The 14,818-nt window shown below is 47.4% G+C and overlaps 1 protein-coding gene across 2 annotated transcripts in view; it reads left to right on the top strand.

Annotated features, from left to right (window-relative positions):
* glrbb (glycine receptor, beta b) overlaps positions 1-14,818 on the top strand; it is a 232,678-nt gene that overhangs the window by 43,126 nt on the left and 174,734 nt on the right. For both annotated transcript variants that reach the window (XM_072495794.1, XM_072495795.1), the window contains exon 3: positions 13,173-13,279. In XM_072495794.1, the coding sequence (XP_072351895.1) occupies positions 13,173-13,279 (107 nt within the window). The remainder of the gene's footprint in view (positions 1-13,172; positions 13,280-14,818) is intronic.

Raw genomic sequence — 14,818 nt, 5'->3', positions numbered from 1 at the left:
TCAAAGATAACTCAGAAAATATTGCAACAGTAAATAACTCCTTAAAGTGTTCCTTCAAATTTCCAAGAGACTTAACACCTTTAAACAGTATCACTTTAAATCACCCAAATGATCCAGAGATAGTCTTTCATGGCAGAGATCCAGTTCACTGCAAAACACAGACACACACCCAGCTCTTTTCAACACTTACAGCTCTCTGGAAACACACAGACATACACACTGCTTTTTAAACTGAAACTAAAAAGCTGCAAAACTAAACTGCAAAATGGCTGACCCTGTCCTCAGCCTCACCCACTCTCTGACATCACTGTTTTCTTAAAGGTACATTGCTTAAACATCCATGTCTTAAAGGTACCCTCACATGACAAAAGCAACCAGTTAATTCTATTTTCTAGCACTTGCTCCAAACCTTGTATGCCTTGGCATCACAAGTGCACATTTAAATACTTCTTAAATGTTATGATGGTCTCTGCCTCCGCCGTCCTTTCAGGCAGTGAGTTCCAGGCTCGTGATGAGGTTTTTCCTCACTTCCCCTCCATGCCTCCTGCCCCTGACCTTAAATCTATGCCCCCTGCATAGATCCACGCAGTGCAGCATTTCCTTCGTCCTGCACAGGAATGTCAGCTGGATGTTTTTGCTCAATTCTCTGAAGTGGGACATGACCTACAATCTTCTGTATCTGAGCCAAGAATGTTACCCAAATGAGCTACAGCCGATACAAAGTTGTGAAATTGGAACTATGTTGGAAAACTGGTACTTTAAGATCAATGTCCGCTCTCGGCGATCTATATCAATTGGCTACATATGAGCGGAAGGCTGGGTGACTGAAAAACAAATGCCCTTTTTGATTCTTTCTTGGGATGTGGATATCTCTCGCAAGGCCAGCATCTGTTGCCCATCCCTAATCTTCAGAGATGGTGGTGAGCTGCCTTGAATAAAATATTGCCATGTTCTTGTTAAGTTAATGTTATTATTCTCATAGAGACCGATAATTTAAAAAGAAATTTGAAGTGCGACTTAATAACTGAAAGGATGAAGCAATAGGATTTCACACTTTCATTTCGGCCAGAATTCTCCAGCTGTTCATACCGCCAGGTTCTCTGCTCCTGCCAGCATCGCACCCCACCCCTCCCCATGGGTTTCCCAGCGGCATGGGGTGGCTTCAATGGGAATTCTCATTGACAGCGAAGGGAGCAGAGTATCCCGCTCCAAGGGAATGACGCGTCGCCTCCCGCTGCTGAGAAACACGTAGCTGGGAGGCTGTGAATCCCGCCTGAAGACTTTTACTGTAACAAACAGGCTCCAAATACTATTGACTAAAGAATACCTTTTGAAGCTAAGTTATACTTTAAAACAGAAATTTTGCCTTTTACTTTAATACAGCTGAGGAACCCACATCACAGGTATGTATTAATCTCCCTTAAATAAGTATTAAAATCTTCAGGAACCAGTCCAGAGTGATTTGTCTGTCTTTTCTTTTCCCAGCCTGCTAACGTTTAACCTCAGATCTGTCTTTCACCGTGTAGGTTTTTCCTGGAGATACTCCCTCTCACACAAGTTTGGTGAATCTTCTGACCTCGCTTCAAACCCTCTTGAATTCAGTCTTCTAAATCTGAGTCTGAGCTCCCGCTTACATTCCAGAATGTGAACCATACAGAATCTCGGCCTCTCACTACTCCCTCTATTGTGAACACTGGCAGGCTGCCTTATCTGTGAGTTTAAGGAATATACTTAGGAAATGCTCCCCTTAAAGATATAAATGCATTGGAAGCAGTTCAGAGAATGTTTATTTGTAATTTAAAGTACCCAATTCATTTTCTTTCCAATTAAGGGACAATTTAACGTGGCCAATCCACCTACCCTGCACATGAAAACGAAATGAAATGAAAATTGCTTATTGTCACAAGTAGGCTTCAAATTAAGTTACTGTGAAAAGCCCCTAGTCGCCACATTCCGCCGCCTGTTCGGAGAGGCTGGCACGGGAATCGAAACGTGCTGCTGGCCTGCCTTGGTCTGCTTTCAAAGCCAGCTCTTTAGCCCTGTGCTAAACCATCTTTGGGTTGTGGGGATGAGATCCACGCAGACACGGGGAGAATGTGCAAACTCCACACAGAAAGTGACACGGGGCCGGGATCGAACCTGGGTCATCAGTGCCGTGATGCAGCAGTGCTTGCCACTGTGCCGCCCTTCATCAGAGAATATTTAATAGACTAATACCGGAAATGGGCAGGTTGTGTTATGCTGAAAGGTTGGACAGGCTGGTTAGGGGCTGGTTTAGCACACTGGGCTCAATCACTGGCTTTTAAAGCAGACTAAGGCAGGCTAGCAGCACGGTTCGATTCCCGTACCAGCCTCCCTGAACAGGCGCCGGAATGTGGCGACTAGGGGCTTTTCACAGTAACTTCATTTGAAGCCTACTTGTGACAATAAGTGATTTTCATTTCACAGGCTAGGCTTGTATCTGCTGTAGTTTAAAAGAGTGAGAGGCAACTTGATTGAAAAATATAACATCCTGAGGGGTCTGAACAGGGTGGATGTGGAGAGGATTTTCCTCTTGTGAGAGAATCTGGCACTCGGGGTTGCTATTTAAAAATAAGGAATCACCCTTTTACGACAGAGATGCGGAGAATTTATTCTCTTGAGGGTTGTGAGGCTTTGAAACTCTACCCCTGAAAAGACTCTGGGAAGCAGAGTTTTTGCTTATTCCTGAGGCAGAGGCGCGGAGATTAAGCAAGGTGATGAAAGGTGATTGGGGGGTAGGTGGAAATGTGGAGTTGAAGTGACAGGAAATTCAGCCATCTTACTGAAAGGCAGAGCAGGAATGAGGGGCCAAGTGGCCGTTCCTGTTCCTAAATCATATGCTCCCCTCTTGCAACCCACCTTCAGGGTGATGTGAATCAAAAGGACCTTTTATCCAGATAGATATGATGAATAGTTATCCTTTAAACACAAGTAGTGGATTCTCCGCCATCCGAATTGATAGCCTGTTTCCTGATTTGGCGGAAAATCGAGCGTCGGCCTAAAATTGGTCCCGATCCCGTTCCAATCCTTCGGTCGCCCGATGGGGGCCTCAGCGAGCTACACACCCCTTGCCAATGGGTAGATGTAAATAGGTCATTTGTACTCATTTGCATCTGACCTACGGGCTGGAAGCATGATTCTCCATGCCCCTATGATACTCCTGGTCTTTCAACCAGGATTCACGGGGACATGGATTGGTGCAGGTATATTCAGATGTCGCCTGACACGGTGGACCCGCGGTGGGCTGGGGGGTCAGTGCCTAATGGAGGTGATCGCCAAAGTCCATCGGAAAGCCCCCTTCCCCCCACAATGCAAATCCTGCCGCCCACCTGACCGCCTGCCCTCAAGGCTCCCCAACAAACATCCCCACATCAGAGACCACCCACACCAGAGACCCACCCACATCAGAGACCCACCCACATCAGAGACCCCCCCACCATATCGAAAGACCCCCACCATGAGAGATTCCTCCAGATCAGAGACCCCCCACACACAAATACATTGCATTAACCAGTGATTGACAGTTTCATTACTCCAGAGACAACTGCTTGATGGATTATTTATTGATCTTTCCCTTCACGCTTGAATGCATCTCCACTACCCAACTTTGATCCTAACCACCATGTTTATAAACACTCTTGCTGTGATTGACAGCCCCTCACCGCATCAAAAGCAGCAAAATGCTTTGACGTCCTCTTTTTCTCAGCTGGAAAAGGAGAGGGAATGCTTCTGGGCACCGCTCCTCGTGCCAGAGAGACCAGGAGTGATTCTACTCCAGTGGGAGCACTTAATCTCCAGAATGGAAAATCCAGTCCAAGGTCTATTCTGTCTTGGGAGTAAATGAAAAGTTTAAAGTAGAACTGTTTACAACTTGCCATGCTTAATACCCTTCTGGGACTTTGGAAATGTGCAGTTTAACCATTGTATACACATTGATTCAACTCTTCCAGTCTCCGGATTGTTGGGGCTGGGATATATGTTAGAAGATGCATGTCTGGACCCTGTGAAGGTCCTGATGCTAGACATACATGGAAATTTCCTGAGAAGTTTCATCTTTCAATGAGCTGATTCCTTGTTGCCATTGACCCTCGACAAATGTCTCTGATCCTGAGCTCATGGCTGCGCCTTGGGTGAGATATGTGGGACTTATCCGGATATTTACCCAGGAAATGTTAGACAGTTTCATACCCGGTTTAACAACTTTACCGCACCTGAACATCACAGGGACCGTGGCAGCAAACAATTCACCAATAGATAAATATGGTCCCTGGATGGTGAGGGGCATGCCCAGGAATTGTCCCTTGGCACTCTGGCAAAGTCCCCTGGCCAGGGGGCCGTGCCAGGGGCATGTGCTGATGAGGTGTTCACGGGAGCTCCATTGTGGAAATTCTCTTATCAACGGGGCAGTTGCTCCTTGTATGTGGACTGGTTCCCCTTATCCATGAGGCAGTTAGTTGCCCTTTTCCATGACGTTTCAATGTCTGTTGGAGGGGGTTTGGTCTTCCTGTGGAGGGAAGAGGGGCTGTGTGGGAGGAGGGGCTTTTATTTAAATCACATATCAAAGGTCACCCCGATCCTGGGATTGCTGGCGGTGCCGGCTTTCATACGCTACACCCCTCCAACTGACTGTGTGAATCTCGCCTCCCCTTTGACATTGCACAGAGTATTGTTCAAAGCGGCGAGAATGGCCGTCTGTGTAGCCTGCGAGCTTCACACTGATCCAACACTCTGTGCATTTGTGGGAAGATACCGGCCAAGGTTATTACCATGATATATCATGTGATGTTGTAATACCAAACACAGTTCATATGAAAGTACCCAAGCTGTGCACAAAGTTGTGATTCTGTAATACATTTCATATCCAGTAAACTGTGGAAAAGCACAAGTTTGGAGAAAAGTCACCACATAAATACTGGCAGATATATCAAGGTGGATGTTAACTCTTGGTATGTTTGTGGAGGGTGTGGCAGGAGGAATATCCAGTTGGAGAGCTGAGTGTGCAACTTGAGACATTGTCAGTCTGAGGTTACATTTACATAGGGCAGCACTGCTCCTTGCCCAAAACTAGTAGGAATTGCATTAATGTTGGGCAGGAATGAAAATTTGAATGTGAAACACTTGCATTTAGTGACCAAGAAAGGGTCTCTGGATATTCAGCAGGCCCAAGTCAAAATCCGCTGAACGATGCGTTTAGCATTAGACCCTGCTATTAAACGGTACTTTGTCGTTTTTAGGCCCTCGTGAAGAACTCCCCATCTAGGCCACTCTTTAAGTCATTAAGAGCTGAGCTCACCAGTTCAGGAAGACTACACATGGATTGGGGCACCATTTTTAAAGGCAGCCCCGATCTTTCGACCCCCTTCTGCACCCCACCGCGACCTCAGGACCTCCTCACTTCACGCAACTTACTGCTCCTGGGGTCCTCAAGCCCCTCCCCCCTCCTTTCACACCCCACATCATATGGGCAAAGCCTCCCCAGGCCTGACTGCTGCCATTGGCAACCTGGCACCTGCGAATCTTGGCACTGCCAGCCTGGAATCCTGGCAGTGCCCTTGCCAGCCTGGCAGTGCCACACAGGTTCCCTACCAGTGCCAGGCTGGCAGTCCCATTAGCCAGCTGGCTCTTTTAAATATAAGCGCCTGGATCTCACCCAATAAGAGCGAGATCCAGATTGCAAAGCGCCGCGAGATTCCGTTGGACCCCATGAGACGTTTCAAGCGTCGCAAATCTCGAGGCAGGCCTCTCACGAGATTCAGCAGCCCTGTCCTGGCACCACGCCGGGCATAACGGGGCCGCTGAATTGCGCCCATAGTGTTATAGGTCAAGTGTTTGTGAAGAGTTCCTTATAACACAGTTGGAATCCTCATAAAGTGAAATAAAATTACATATCTGGGTCTCTGTCGACTCCTAGTCTGGATGTCAGATTTGGTGCCTTGCAGGCCTCTCACCTTTCTGAGTTGAAATTATGTTGCAGTGCTGGTGGCATTATTAGCCCAACACTTTTTACACCTGGCAGGAATGGTGAGCCCCCCAAAGCCTATTTTGAGGGGAGTTATGATGGTGGATAGGAATACTCAGTTGCAGTGTATGCCCTGCCCACCAATCATGTTAATGACTCCTTATTTGTTTTTACCACAAAAGCTGGATTAAAATCTACCCCATCCAATTTATCATTATCATCTCAGGCTGCACAATTCCGCCATATTTCTTTGCTGTGTCAAATTTCATTTCCCATGGCCACTATTTTGCGGGTGACAGGCATGAAATTGGCTCAACTGGCAGCATCGTCCCTGGATTGTTTCCCTCAGTGTGGATCAATCCAAAGCTGAAGATTGCAGCCTTCCTGCAAGGACTCTTGTGCAACCATAACATTTTTCTGGTTGATGTTTTGGATGTGGCTGTTACTTTTCTGATGAACATTGTGTTGAAATATGCTTCCTGCCTGTTGGAGTGTTCAAGCATGGGAATTAAATCTGCCTGCTGAATTCATTTCTGTCCCAGGAGTTTCACCAGCTACTGTTTCAGTGCCTCGCCACCGCCTAAAACTGGGGCCCATGAACCGAAGCGATACCTCTGCCACCCACCACTGATCCTGTAACCCACCAGCCCCAGGGCAAGCCAGATGAAGGGCAGTGATAGAGCTTGCAACCTCACAACTCCACACCCCATATACCTTATCTTTTCTGCCTTGGAGTCTCGTCAGGAGGATATCCAGGTCAGACTCCATGAAATCTCCACTTATTTCTTCAGCCTGGCTGCCATTTGTCTCGCCCGGATTTCCTGCTTGTTCCCTGGCCATTCGCAGCAGCAGGTTCCACATTCTGTTGCTGTCGCAACCAGATCTCAGCCTCACCTCATTCTCTACATCCACATAAACTAATCATTCAGGGTTTCCGTGACACCTCACTCCAAACTTCTGCTGCAGATTTCTACTCCCCGCCAACCAACACTGCAAGAGGGATTCACACAGCCTGCCCACCATGCGACATTCTGATTATCAGACACTGCAACTCAGTCAGGTCAGCACCAAGGCATCATGAGGGGCAGACGTTGCACACCTTATCACCTCATGTGTCCTGAAGCATTGCCTGAACTTCGGACTCCCATCACAACCATTTGTTCTTTTCTGTATTTTCAAACTTTTTCTCCATTGGAGAAAAAGAGTGGAAGAATTCACAGGCTTGTCAACAGTCTGACAGATCGCAGTGTGAACACTCCATTCACAGCCAGAACTTTCTTGATGGCAGCCAATAACGCAGTGATGAAAGGTTTGTTTGAGCTCTCATAACCCATACGATGAGTGGAGGCAGGTGGCAGTCACACTGACTGATTGACTGTGACACCTCACTGGGTGTCAAGCCAAACTTCAGAACTGGACACATGGGGTGGAATTTTACATGGAGGTGCCCAGCCCCAGCTGACTTACAAGTCAGGACGAGCCCATCTCTGTGTGCCCAGGAAACCCTGAGCAGACTTTACAGCTGGCAGGCCCATCTAGGAGGGTGCCCCGCTTCCAAGAGCTGTCCGGTCCCAGCAGTGCCACCGGGAGCATTAGGCACTGCTGGGACTGCATATAGTTTCCAACTATGAACGTAGTGGAAAAAGCATGGCGTGTTCACAAACAATATTTTAACAAATTAAAGAAAGCATTTGGATATAGATGTCTTTGTTTCCAGCGTGTAGAAGTTTTGTTCCTACTACTTGACACCAACCAGGACCGCTGGCACCTCATCCACCACCTTCAACATTCACATCCTCCATCACCAATGCACAGTGCCAACCATCTGCAAGATACACTGCAGCAACACACCAAGGCTGCTTCGGCAGCACCTTCTGAACCCAGGACCTCTACCACCTAGAAGAACAAGGACAACAAATGCATGGGAACATCACCACTTGCAAGCTCCTCTCCAAACCACACACCATCCTGACTTGGAAATATATTGCCGCTTCTTCACTGTCACTGTGTTAAAATCCTGTAAGTCCCTCTCTAACAGAATTGTGGGTGTACCTACACCACAGGGACTGCAGCAGTTCAAGAAGGCAGCTCACCACCACCTTCTCATGACAATAAGAATGGGCAATAAATGCAGGTCTAGCCGGTAACACTCACATCCCATGCAGGAATAAAAACAAAATTACTATGCTTTCATTACCACTCAAGCAATTTTTTTTATGGAAAGCAAAAATAGAAACAATTATGTCACTTCCATTGCCGCTGCCTGTCAAGCCTGACCCCAGTGAAATCCCCCACCCCAGTTACCTTGGTATCTGTCTTCAGCAATGATCTTCTTTGGGGACTTCTTTTTGTCCCAGCAGCAGTTTGATGAGGCGGGGTCTCCTCCCTCTGAGTGACGGAAATCCGACCTTGGCTGTTTAATGACTTGAGGGCAGCTATTCTTTCCCCCCTATCTTATTGTCTGGGGCATGGGGGCCATGGTTTAATGTAAAATCCAGCCCTATGACACGAATAGATGTGATTCATAGGCTGGGGCCGGAATTCCCCGGACATTCGCTGACGGTGTGGTTCTCTGTTCTTGCTGGCAGTGCACCCTCGCCTGCAGGTTTCCCAGCGGCATGCAGTGGCTTCAGTGGGAAATCCCATTGACAGTGGCGGATGCAGAGAATCCCTCTGCCAGCGAACGGCGCTTTGCCTCCCGTCGCCGAGAAACCCGCAGCTGAGGCCGGTGATCCCACCTTGGGTCTGCATAATTAATGATGCGTCGTCCCAATGTGCTCCAGGAACAGCGAAACAGGATTTTCCACATTTGCTGAATGGTTCTCAGTGTTTCATTGTAAACTAGGGTAGACTGTCCAAAATTATTTTATAAAGGATGCCTGTAGTTATAGAAAGAGGCGAGTTTCATCCCATCTCTTAACTGGCTTCAAATGTGGGTTACAGAAGACAACTCTATTCACCTGCTGCACCATTCTTCTGGATTCTCTAAGTATTTAAAGTCAAAACAATCTGGACTATTTCACTTAAATTTAAACTTGGCCTTTATTGGACCTGAATACTTTTGATCACTGTAAACGTTAAAGGGCTACGTATACTTTTGAGTCGGTACTTTCTGGTGTTCAAGCACTGTTTCAGTTAGAAGTTTCACATTTGCAAACCCTGAACAAATGCTTTTCTCACATCCTGTTATTTTAAATTATCTGCCATGTTCTACTTACTTTTTTCTACCAGAAACAATGAGCTGGATTCTCCGGTCCCCAGTCCCAGTGTTTCTCAACAGCAGGAGGCAGTGCGCCGTTCGCTGGCGGTGGGATTGATTCTCTGTTCCTGTCGCTGTCAATGGGAATTCCCAGTGAAGCCACCCCACGCCGCCGGGAAACGGGCAGGTGAGGTGGACTGCCGGCGGGACCAGAGAATCCCGCTGCCAGCGAATGGCCCAAGAATTCCGGCCAGTATAAAATAACAATAGAAATTGCTTCACTTTCACAGGAGGTCACTCAGCACCTGGAGCAGAAAGACACGGTGGGGGAGGGGAGGTTTCTGTGCTTACCCGCGGCGTGTGTTTCTTGGTAGCAGGAGGAGGCCTGCTGTTGGCCAGTGGCTGGATCTTCTGGTCCTGCCGACGTCAATGGGATTTGCCGTTGATTCCACCCCACGTCCCCGGGAAACCCGCGTCAGGGGTTTGCCGTCAGAGCAACTGGAAGATCCTGCTGGCGAGAACAGCCAGAAATTCCCTTCCATCAATTTCAATGGAAGTAATATTTGACCATTTCTGTTATTGGTGGGTGATCTTCCCTCTGCCAGATTTATGTTTCTGTGCTTCACCCAAGTGATGCAAGAAGAGTTTAGCTCAGTTGGCTGGACAGCTGGTTTATGATGCAGAGCCAAGGCCAGCAGCCTGGTTCAATTCCTATGCCAGTTGAGGTTATTCATAAAGGCCTTGCCTTCTCAACCTTGCCCCCTGCCTGAGGTGTGGTGATCCTCAGGTTAAATCACCACCAGTCAGCTCTCCCCTTCAAAGGGGAAAGCAGCCTATGGTCATCTGGGACTATAGTGACTTTACTGCAAGAAGAGAGGAAACAATGCAATCTCTGACCTTGCAATGTTATCCTGACTCTTGAGAAGTTACTCAGAATATACAGATGCTTCTCTATTTTGGATATTGTGAGTGACCCTCAAGAAAAGAAATTTCACGGAGAGGAGAATCTTTGCTTCAGCAATCCAATGGTGACCAAGAGGAAAAATCCCATCACAGGGTTACCATAGGATTTGATATCAGGAATAATAATAATGTGAGTATGTTAATCTTTAGTTGAGGCAAAAAAGTTTTCTAGACTTTTCACAGTCTCAACTTTTGCTTTGGAATAGCTGACCTAACTGAGGAAGCTTAATAGAATTCTTCAGACCAGGAGTCGATAATTTCAGCCAAACATGTTCCTGCTCACTCTTTGAAAGAGCTACCCATTTAGTTCCACAACCCTGTTTTTTTTTGCACATTGCCCCTTCGACTTCCCTTTTAATAGTTACCATTGAATCTGCTTCCAACACCCTTTCACGCAGCAAATTCCACATCATAACAGTTCAGAACATAAAATAAAATTCTCTGAAACTTCCCTTAGATTTTTGCCAATTAACTTACATCTACATAATGTGGTGAGCAGTTCTGCTGCCGGGGTAAGCAGCTTGTCCCTTTGTATTCCATCAAAACCCCACATCATTTGAACAACTGTAGCTATGCGGATAGATGGGAAAGGTTGGGTCTGTTTTCCTCGGAGAAATGAAGGCTGAGAGGTGACCTAACAGAGATCTTGAGGGGTGTGGACAGGGGAATAAGTGGGTGTAGAATCCGCAGTGATCACATGGAATGAAGAGTAGGGTGCAAAAATAAAAGTTTATTGATATACACATGAACTACTCCACTCCCCAAAAGGTCTCCTGCCCCAGCCTACACTCAGGCTGGAGTGTGTATACTCTGTGGGCTCCCCTTGTTAAATGGGAAGCTCTGCCCCGTTACCTGGGAAGTTTGTACCCTGTAGAGGTCGTGGGGAACCGGATGGTCCACACCCCGTGACCTCCGCGGGAGTTGTAACAGTGAGAAACCGTTCCCTCTCAGGAGTAAATCAAGAACTGGAGGGCACAGATTGAATGTAATGGGCAAAGTAGTAGAAATGATGTCATGAAAACATTTTTCACCCAGAGGAGGGCTGGAGTCTGGAATGATATTCCCGAGAAGGTGGTGGAGACAGGTTTGATCAAAAGGGAATTGGATTTCTATCTGAAAAGAAACAGCATGTAAGGTTACGGGGATGAGATAGGGGTCTGGGATTAGGTAGAATACTCTTTCAGGGAGCCAGTGAAGATTCGGTGGGCCGAATGTACTCCTTCTGCACTGTAAATATTCTGTGATACTGTGATTAAAATCTCCCGTTAACCTGATCTTCTAAGCAGAACAACACTAGCTTCTCGGGTTCTTCACATCCTCATCTTTGGTATCATTCAAGTCAAATCTCTTCTGCACCCTCACCAAGGCTTTGACATTCTTCCTGACATGTGACACTGAGAATTGGCCATGGTAGCCGTTATTTTATAAAGGGTTAACAAAACTCCCTTGCTGTTGTGCTCGACGCCTCCACGGATCTCAGTCAAGGATCTATTATTTTTTTAACATGCATGTCAATTGGTCAACATGACACCTTCAAAAATGTGTGCATATGAAGGTTGAAATTGTACCAATTAATTCATGTTGCCTTGCTCGACATGTTACTGTACTGATATATTTTGAGGGAGGTGGGGAGAGAGTGGGTGTACATGTCAGTAACCAGGAAATCCATCAGAATGTTTTTGCTTTGTTTCCTACCCGGCAGTTGGCCAGATTGGAAGGCAGGCCGGCTGCTGGGTGGAAAGATTGATGACACAAGGCAGCAGCTGGGGGCTCCTATGAATAGTCCCTGGAAATCGAGTATATAATTGAAAGAAACGGACCTCACTCAACAGAGAAAATCTAGAGGGATCAGTGGTCAGGTATCTAACTTTTAAACCCCCACAAATCTATCCTACCCAGACTATGGGGTTTGTGGGAGTGGTGGGTGATTAAAATATCTTGGTGGAAAGATCAATGAGCAGGGGGCATAGATTTAAGGTGAGGGTCAGGCGGTTTAGAGGGGGTGTGATGTAAAACCTTTTCACCCAGAGGGTGGTGGGAGTCTGGAACTCGCTACCTGAAATGGTGGTGGAATTGTAACATTTAAAAAGTATTTAGATGGGCACTTACGATGACAAGGCATGCAAGGCTATGGGCCAAGTCCTGGAAAAGGGGATTAGAATGGTTGTTTTTGACCGGCGCAGACGTGATGGTGCCGAATGGACTTTTCTGGACTGTAGACCTCTATAACTCAAGTTCCTGACAGGTGGAATTTTGGAGGTTGGCCAGGAGAGCATTAGATTTGTCCAATCTTGAGGTAATGGAGGCATGGATGAATATTTCAGGAGCAGATGAACTGAGGCAGAGAGGCAATATTACAAAGGTAACAGAATGCATTCTTGGTTTCGGTGTGAACACCTGGGGCAGGATTCTCCGCACCGAAATCGCGATCGGCGCGGGGCCGGAGAATGGGCGTCAAACCCGAGATTGCGTCCGACGCCGCTCCCGCGATTCTCCGGTTCCCCGAGAATAGCCGCCAAACGCATGCGTGGACCCTCGACCGGAAGTGCTGGGCCCCGTATCGGCAGCCAGAGCTGCGAGGACTAGTCCAAGGCCCTGCCAGCCCCCTGCAAATCGGAGAATCACCCTGGACTTTCTCCAGGTACGTCCAGAGTGATTTGCGCGCATTTTCTCACGGGCGTGGGGACATAGCCCCATTATTGGAGAATCCCGCCCATGATTGGTGACTGACCTCAGGATCATATCGGGCACCAAAGTTATGAACGGCCTGGTTATTAATAACTATCAAAGAGAGGGGTGAACTTAGTGATAGAGACTGAAGACAGTCCCCTTCATTTTCCCAATATTTCATTTGAGGAAATTTTGGCTTTTCCAAAACTAGGTGAACAAAACTAACATTGAAATCAAGTTATTGATCATTTTTTCTCCGACTCTATCGGTAAAATGTTGGAATGTTGGCACAGTCTTATCTTAGAAAAAACAAATTGCTCTCTGGAATTGAACATTCAAAATGCTTTTTTGTTGTTGCAGTCAGCAGACAGCTGAAGATCTTGCACGAGTACCTGCAAATTCCACGAGCAACATCCTCAACAGGTTACTTGTTCCATATGACCCAAGAATACGACCAAACTTCAAAGGTTTGTAGCACTTCACATTAGATACAATAGCAAACTTTCACTGTATGGACATTGGAATGAGAAGTGGATTTTACACAGGGTGCCTTAGACAATTTTGGTATTGGCAAAGTAGCCATAAGCATGCACTACCATTTGGGAGTGCATTTTTGGTAAATGTTAAAGGATTATTTCTATCATTTTAGCGATAACATTAATGGATGGAAGATCATAATTACTCGCAGGTGCTGCTCCACGCTGGGAGCACCACATCAGTTTTATTATGACAGATTTATCTCCACCCCTGCTCGTCATAAGTCATTGCATTGGAGGTAATACAGCTTCATTGTGAGGACTTTTATTATAAGTGAAAGCACATAATCAACAGTACAAGTTAATTTTCATTCTCAGTATGGCCAGGAATCATTTGAGAAGTTGGCATCTGAGTGGAGTGTGGAAACCAGACAGTTTGTAAATATCCATGTCATATCCTGAGGTGGATTTTTTGGGGCGGGTAGATGACTCAAACCCCACTCCCAAACTTGACTGAAAAGTCCATTGGCTTGGCGTCGACCAGAAACCCGGCGTCCCCTCAGTGATAGTACACTAGGGGCAGGCTCAATTGATGACAGTGGGTCCCCTGCCCCCATTTGGAACCCGGCGTCCCCTCAGTGATAATACACTGGGGGCAGCCTCTATTGATGACAGTGGGTCCCCTGCCCCCATTTGGAACCCGGCGTCCCCTCAGTGATAATACACTGGGGGCAGCCTCGATTGATGACAGTGGGTCTCCTGCCTCGAATTGGGAGGATGTACCACCTTGAGCGCCAACGGCCACTCTGATTGGGCGGTAGCTCTGCAGTGACAGTGCCGGGCTACCTACTTTCTTCTGCCTTCCCTTGCAGCGGACGCAGGATGAGATCCTTAAATGGGCAGGTGGGCTGCCTGATGCCTTCCCCGCGCATCGTAATATGGGAGATAGGTCGGATGAGCGGGAAGGCAGCGGACAGGTGGCTAGTTATATTTTACGAGCTCTGCATCTTCAAAAATGTGGGTGGGGACTTATAAAACTCACCCTCTTATTTCTGTAACCTCCTCTAGTCCCACAGCCCTTTGAAGAACCATTGATTTTAATTGCTCCATCATGAGCAGCAATGCCTTTTGCCGCCTAGGTCCTTACCTCTGGAATTTCTTTCCTAATTTCGAAGTCTCTATCCTCCTGTATGTGCACCTTGAAGTATTCCCTCTTTCCATAGAAACATGGAAAATAGGAGCAGGAGGATGCCATTCCACCCTCCCAACCTGCTCCGCATTTCGTTATAATCATGGCTGATCTTCTAGCTCAATATCCCCCTCAGGGGGGATCTGACCCCGGGGGGTGGCTCCCACGGTGGCCTGGCCCGCGATCGGAGCCCACCGATCTGCGGGCAGGCCTGTGCCGTGGGAGCACTTCTTCCTTCCGTGCCGGCCCCTCTAGGGCTCCGCCACGGCTGGCGTGGAGAAGACACTCCCCTGCGCATGCACCAGAATACTCCGGCCGGTCTGTGCATGCGCTGGACCACA

Source organism: Scyliorhinus torazame, chromosome 3 (genome assembly GCF_047496885.1).
Source record: "Scyliorhinus torazame isolate Kashiwa2021f chromosome 3, sScyTor2.1, whole genome shotgun sequence".
NCBI lineage: Eukaryota > Metazoa > Chordata > Chondrichthyes > Carcharhiniformes > Scyliorhinidae > Scyliorhinus > Scyliorhinus torazame.
Note: the sequence above shows the minus strand (reverse complement) of the source record. Positions and strands in the feature narration are given on the sequence as shown.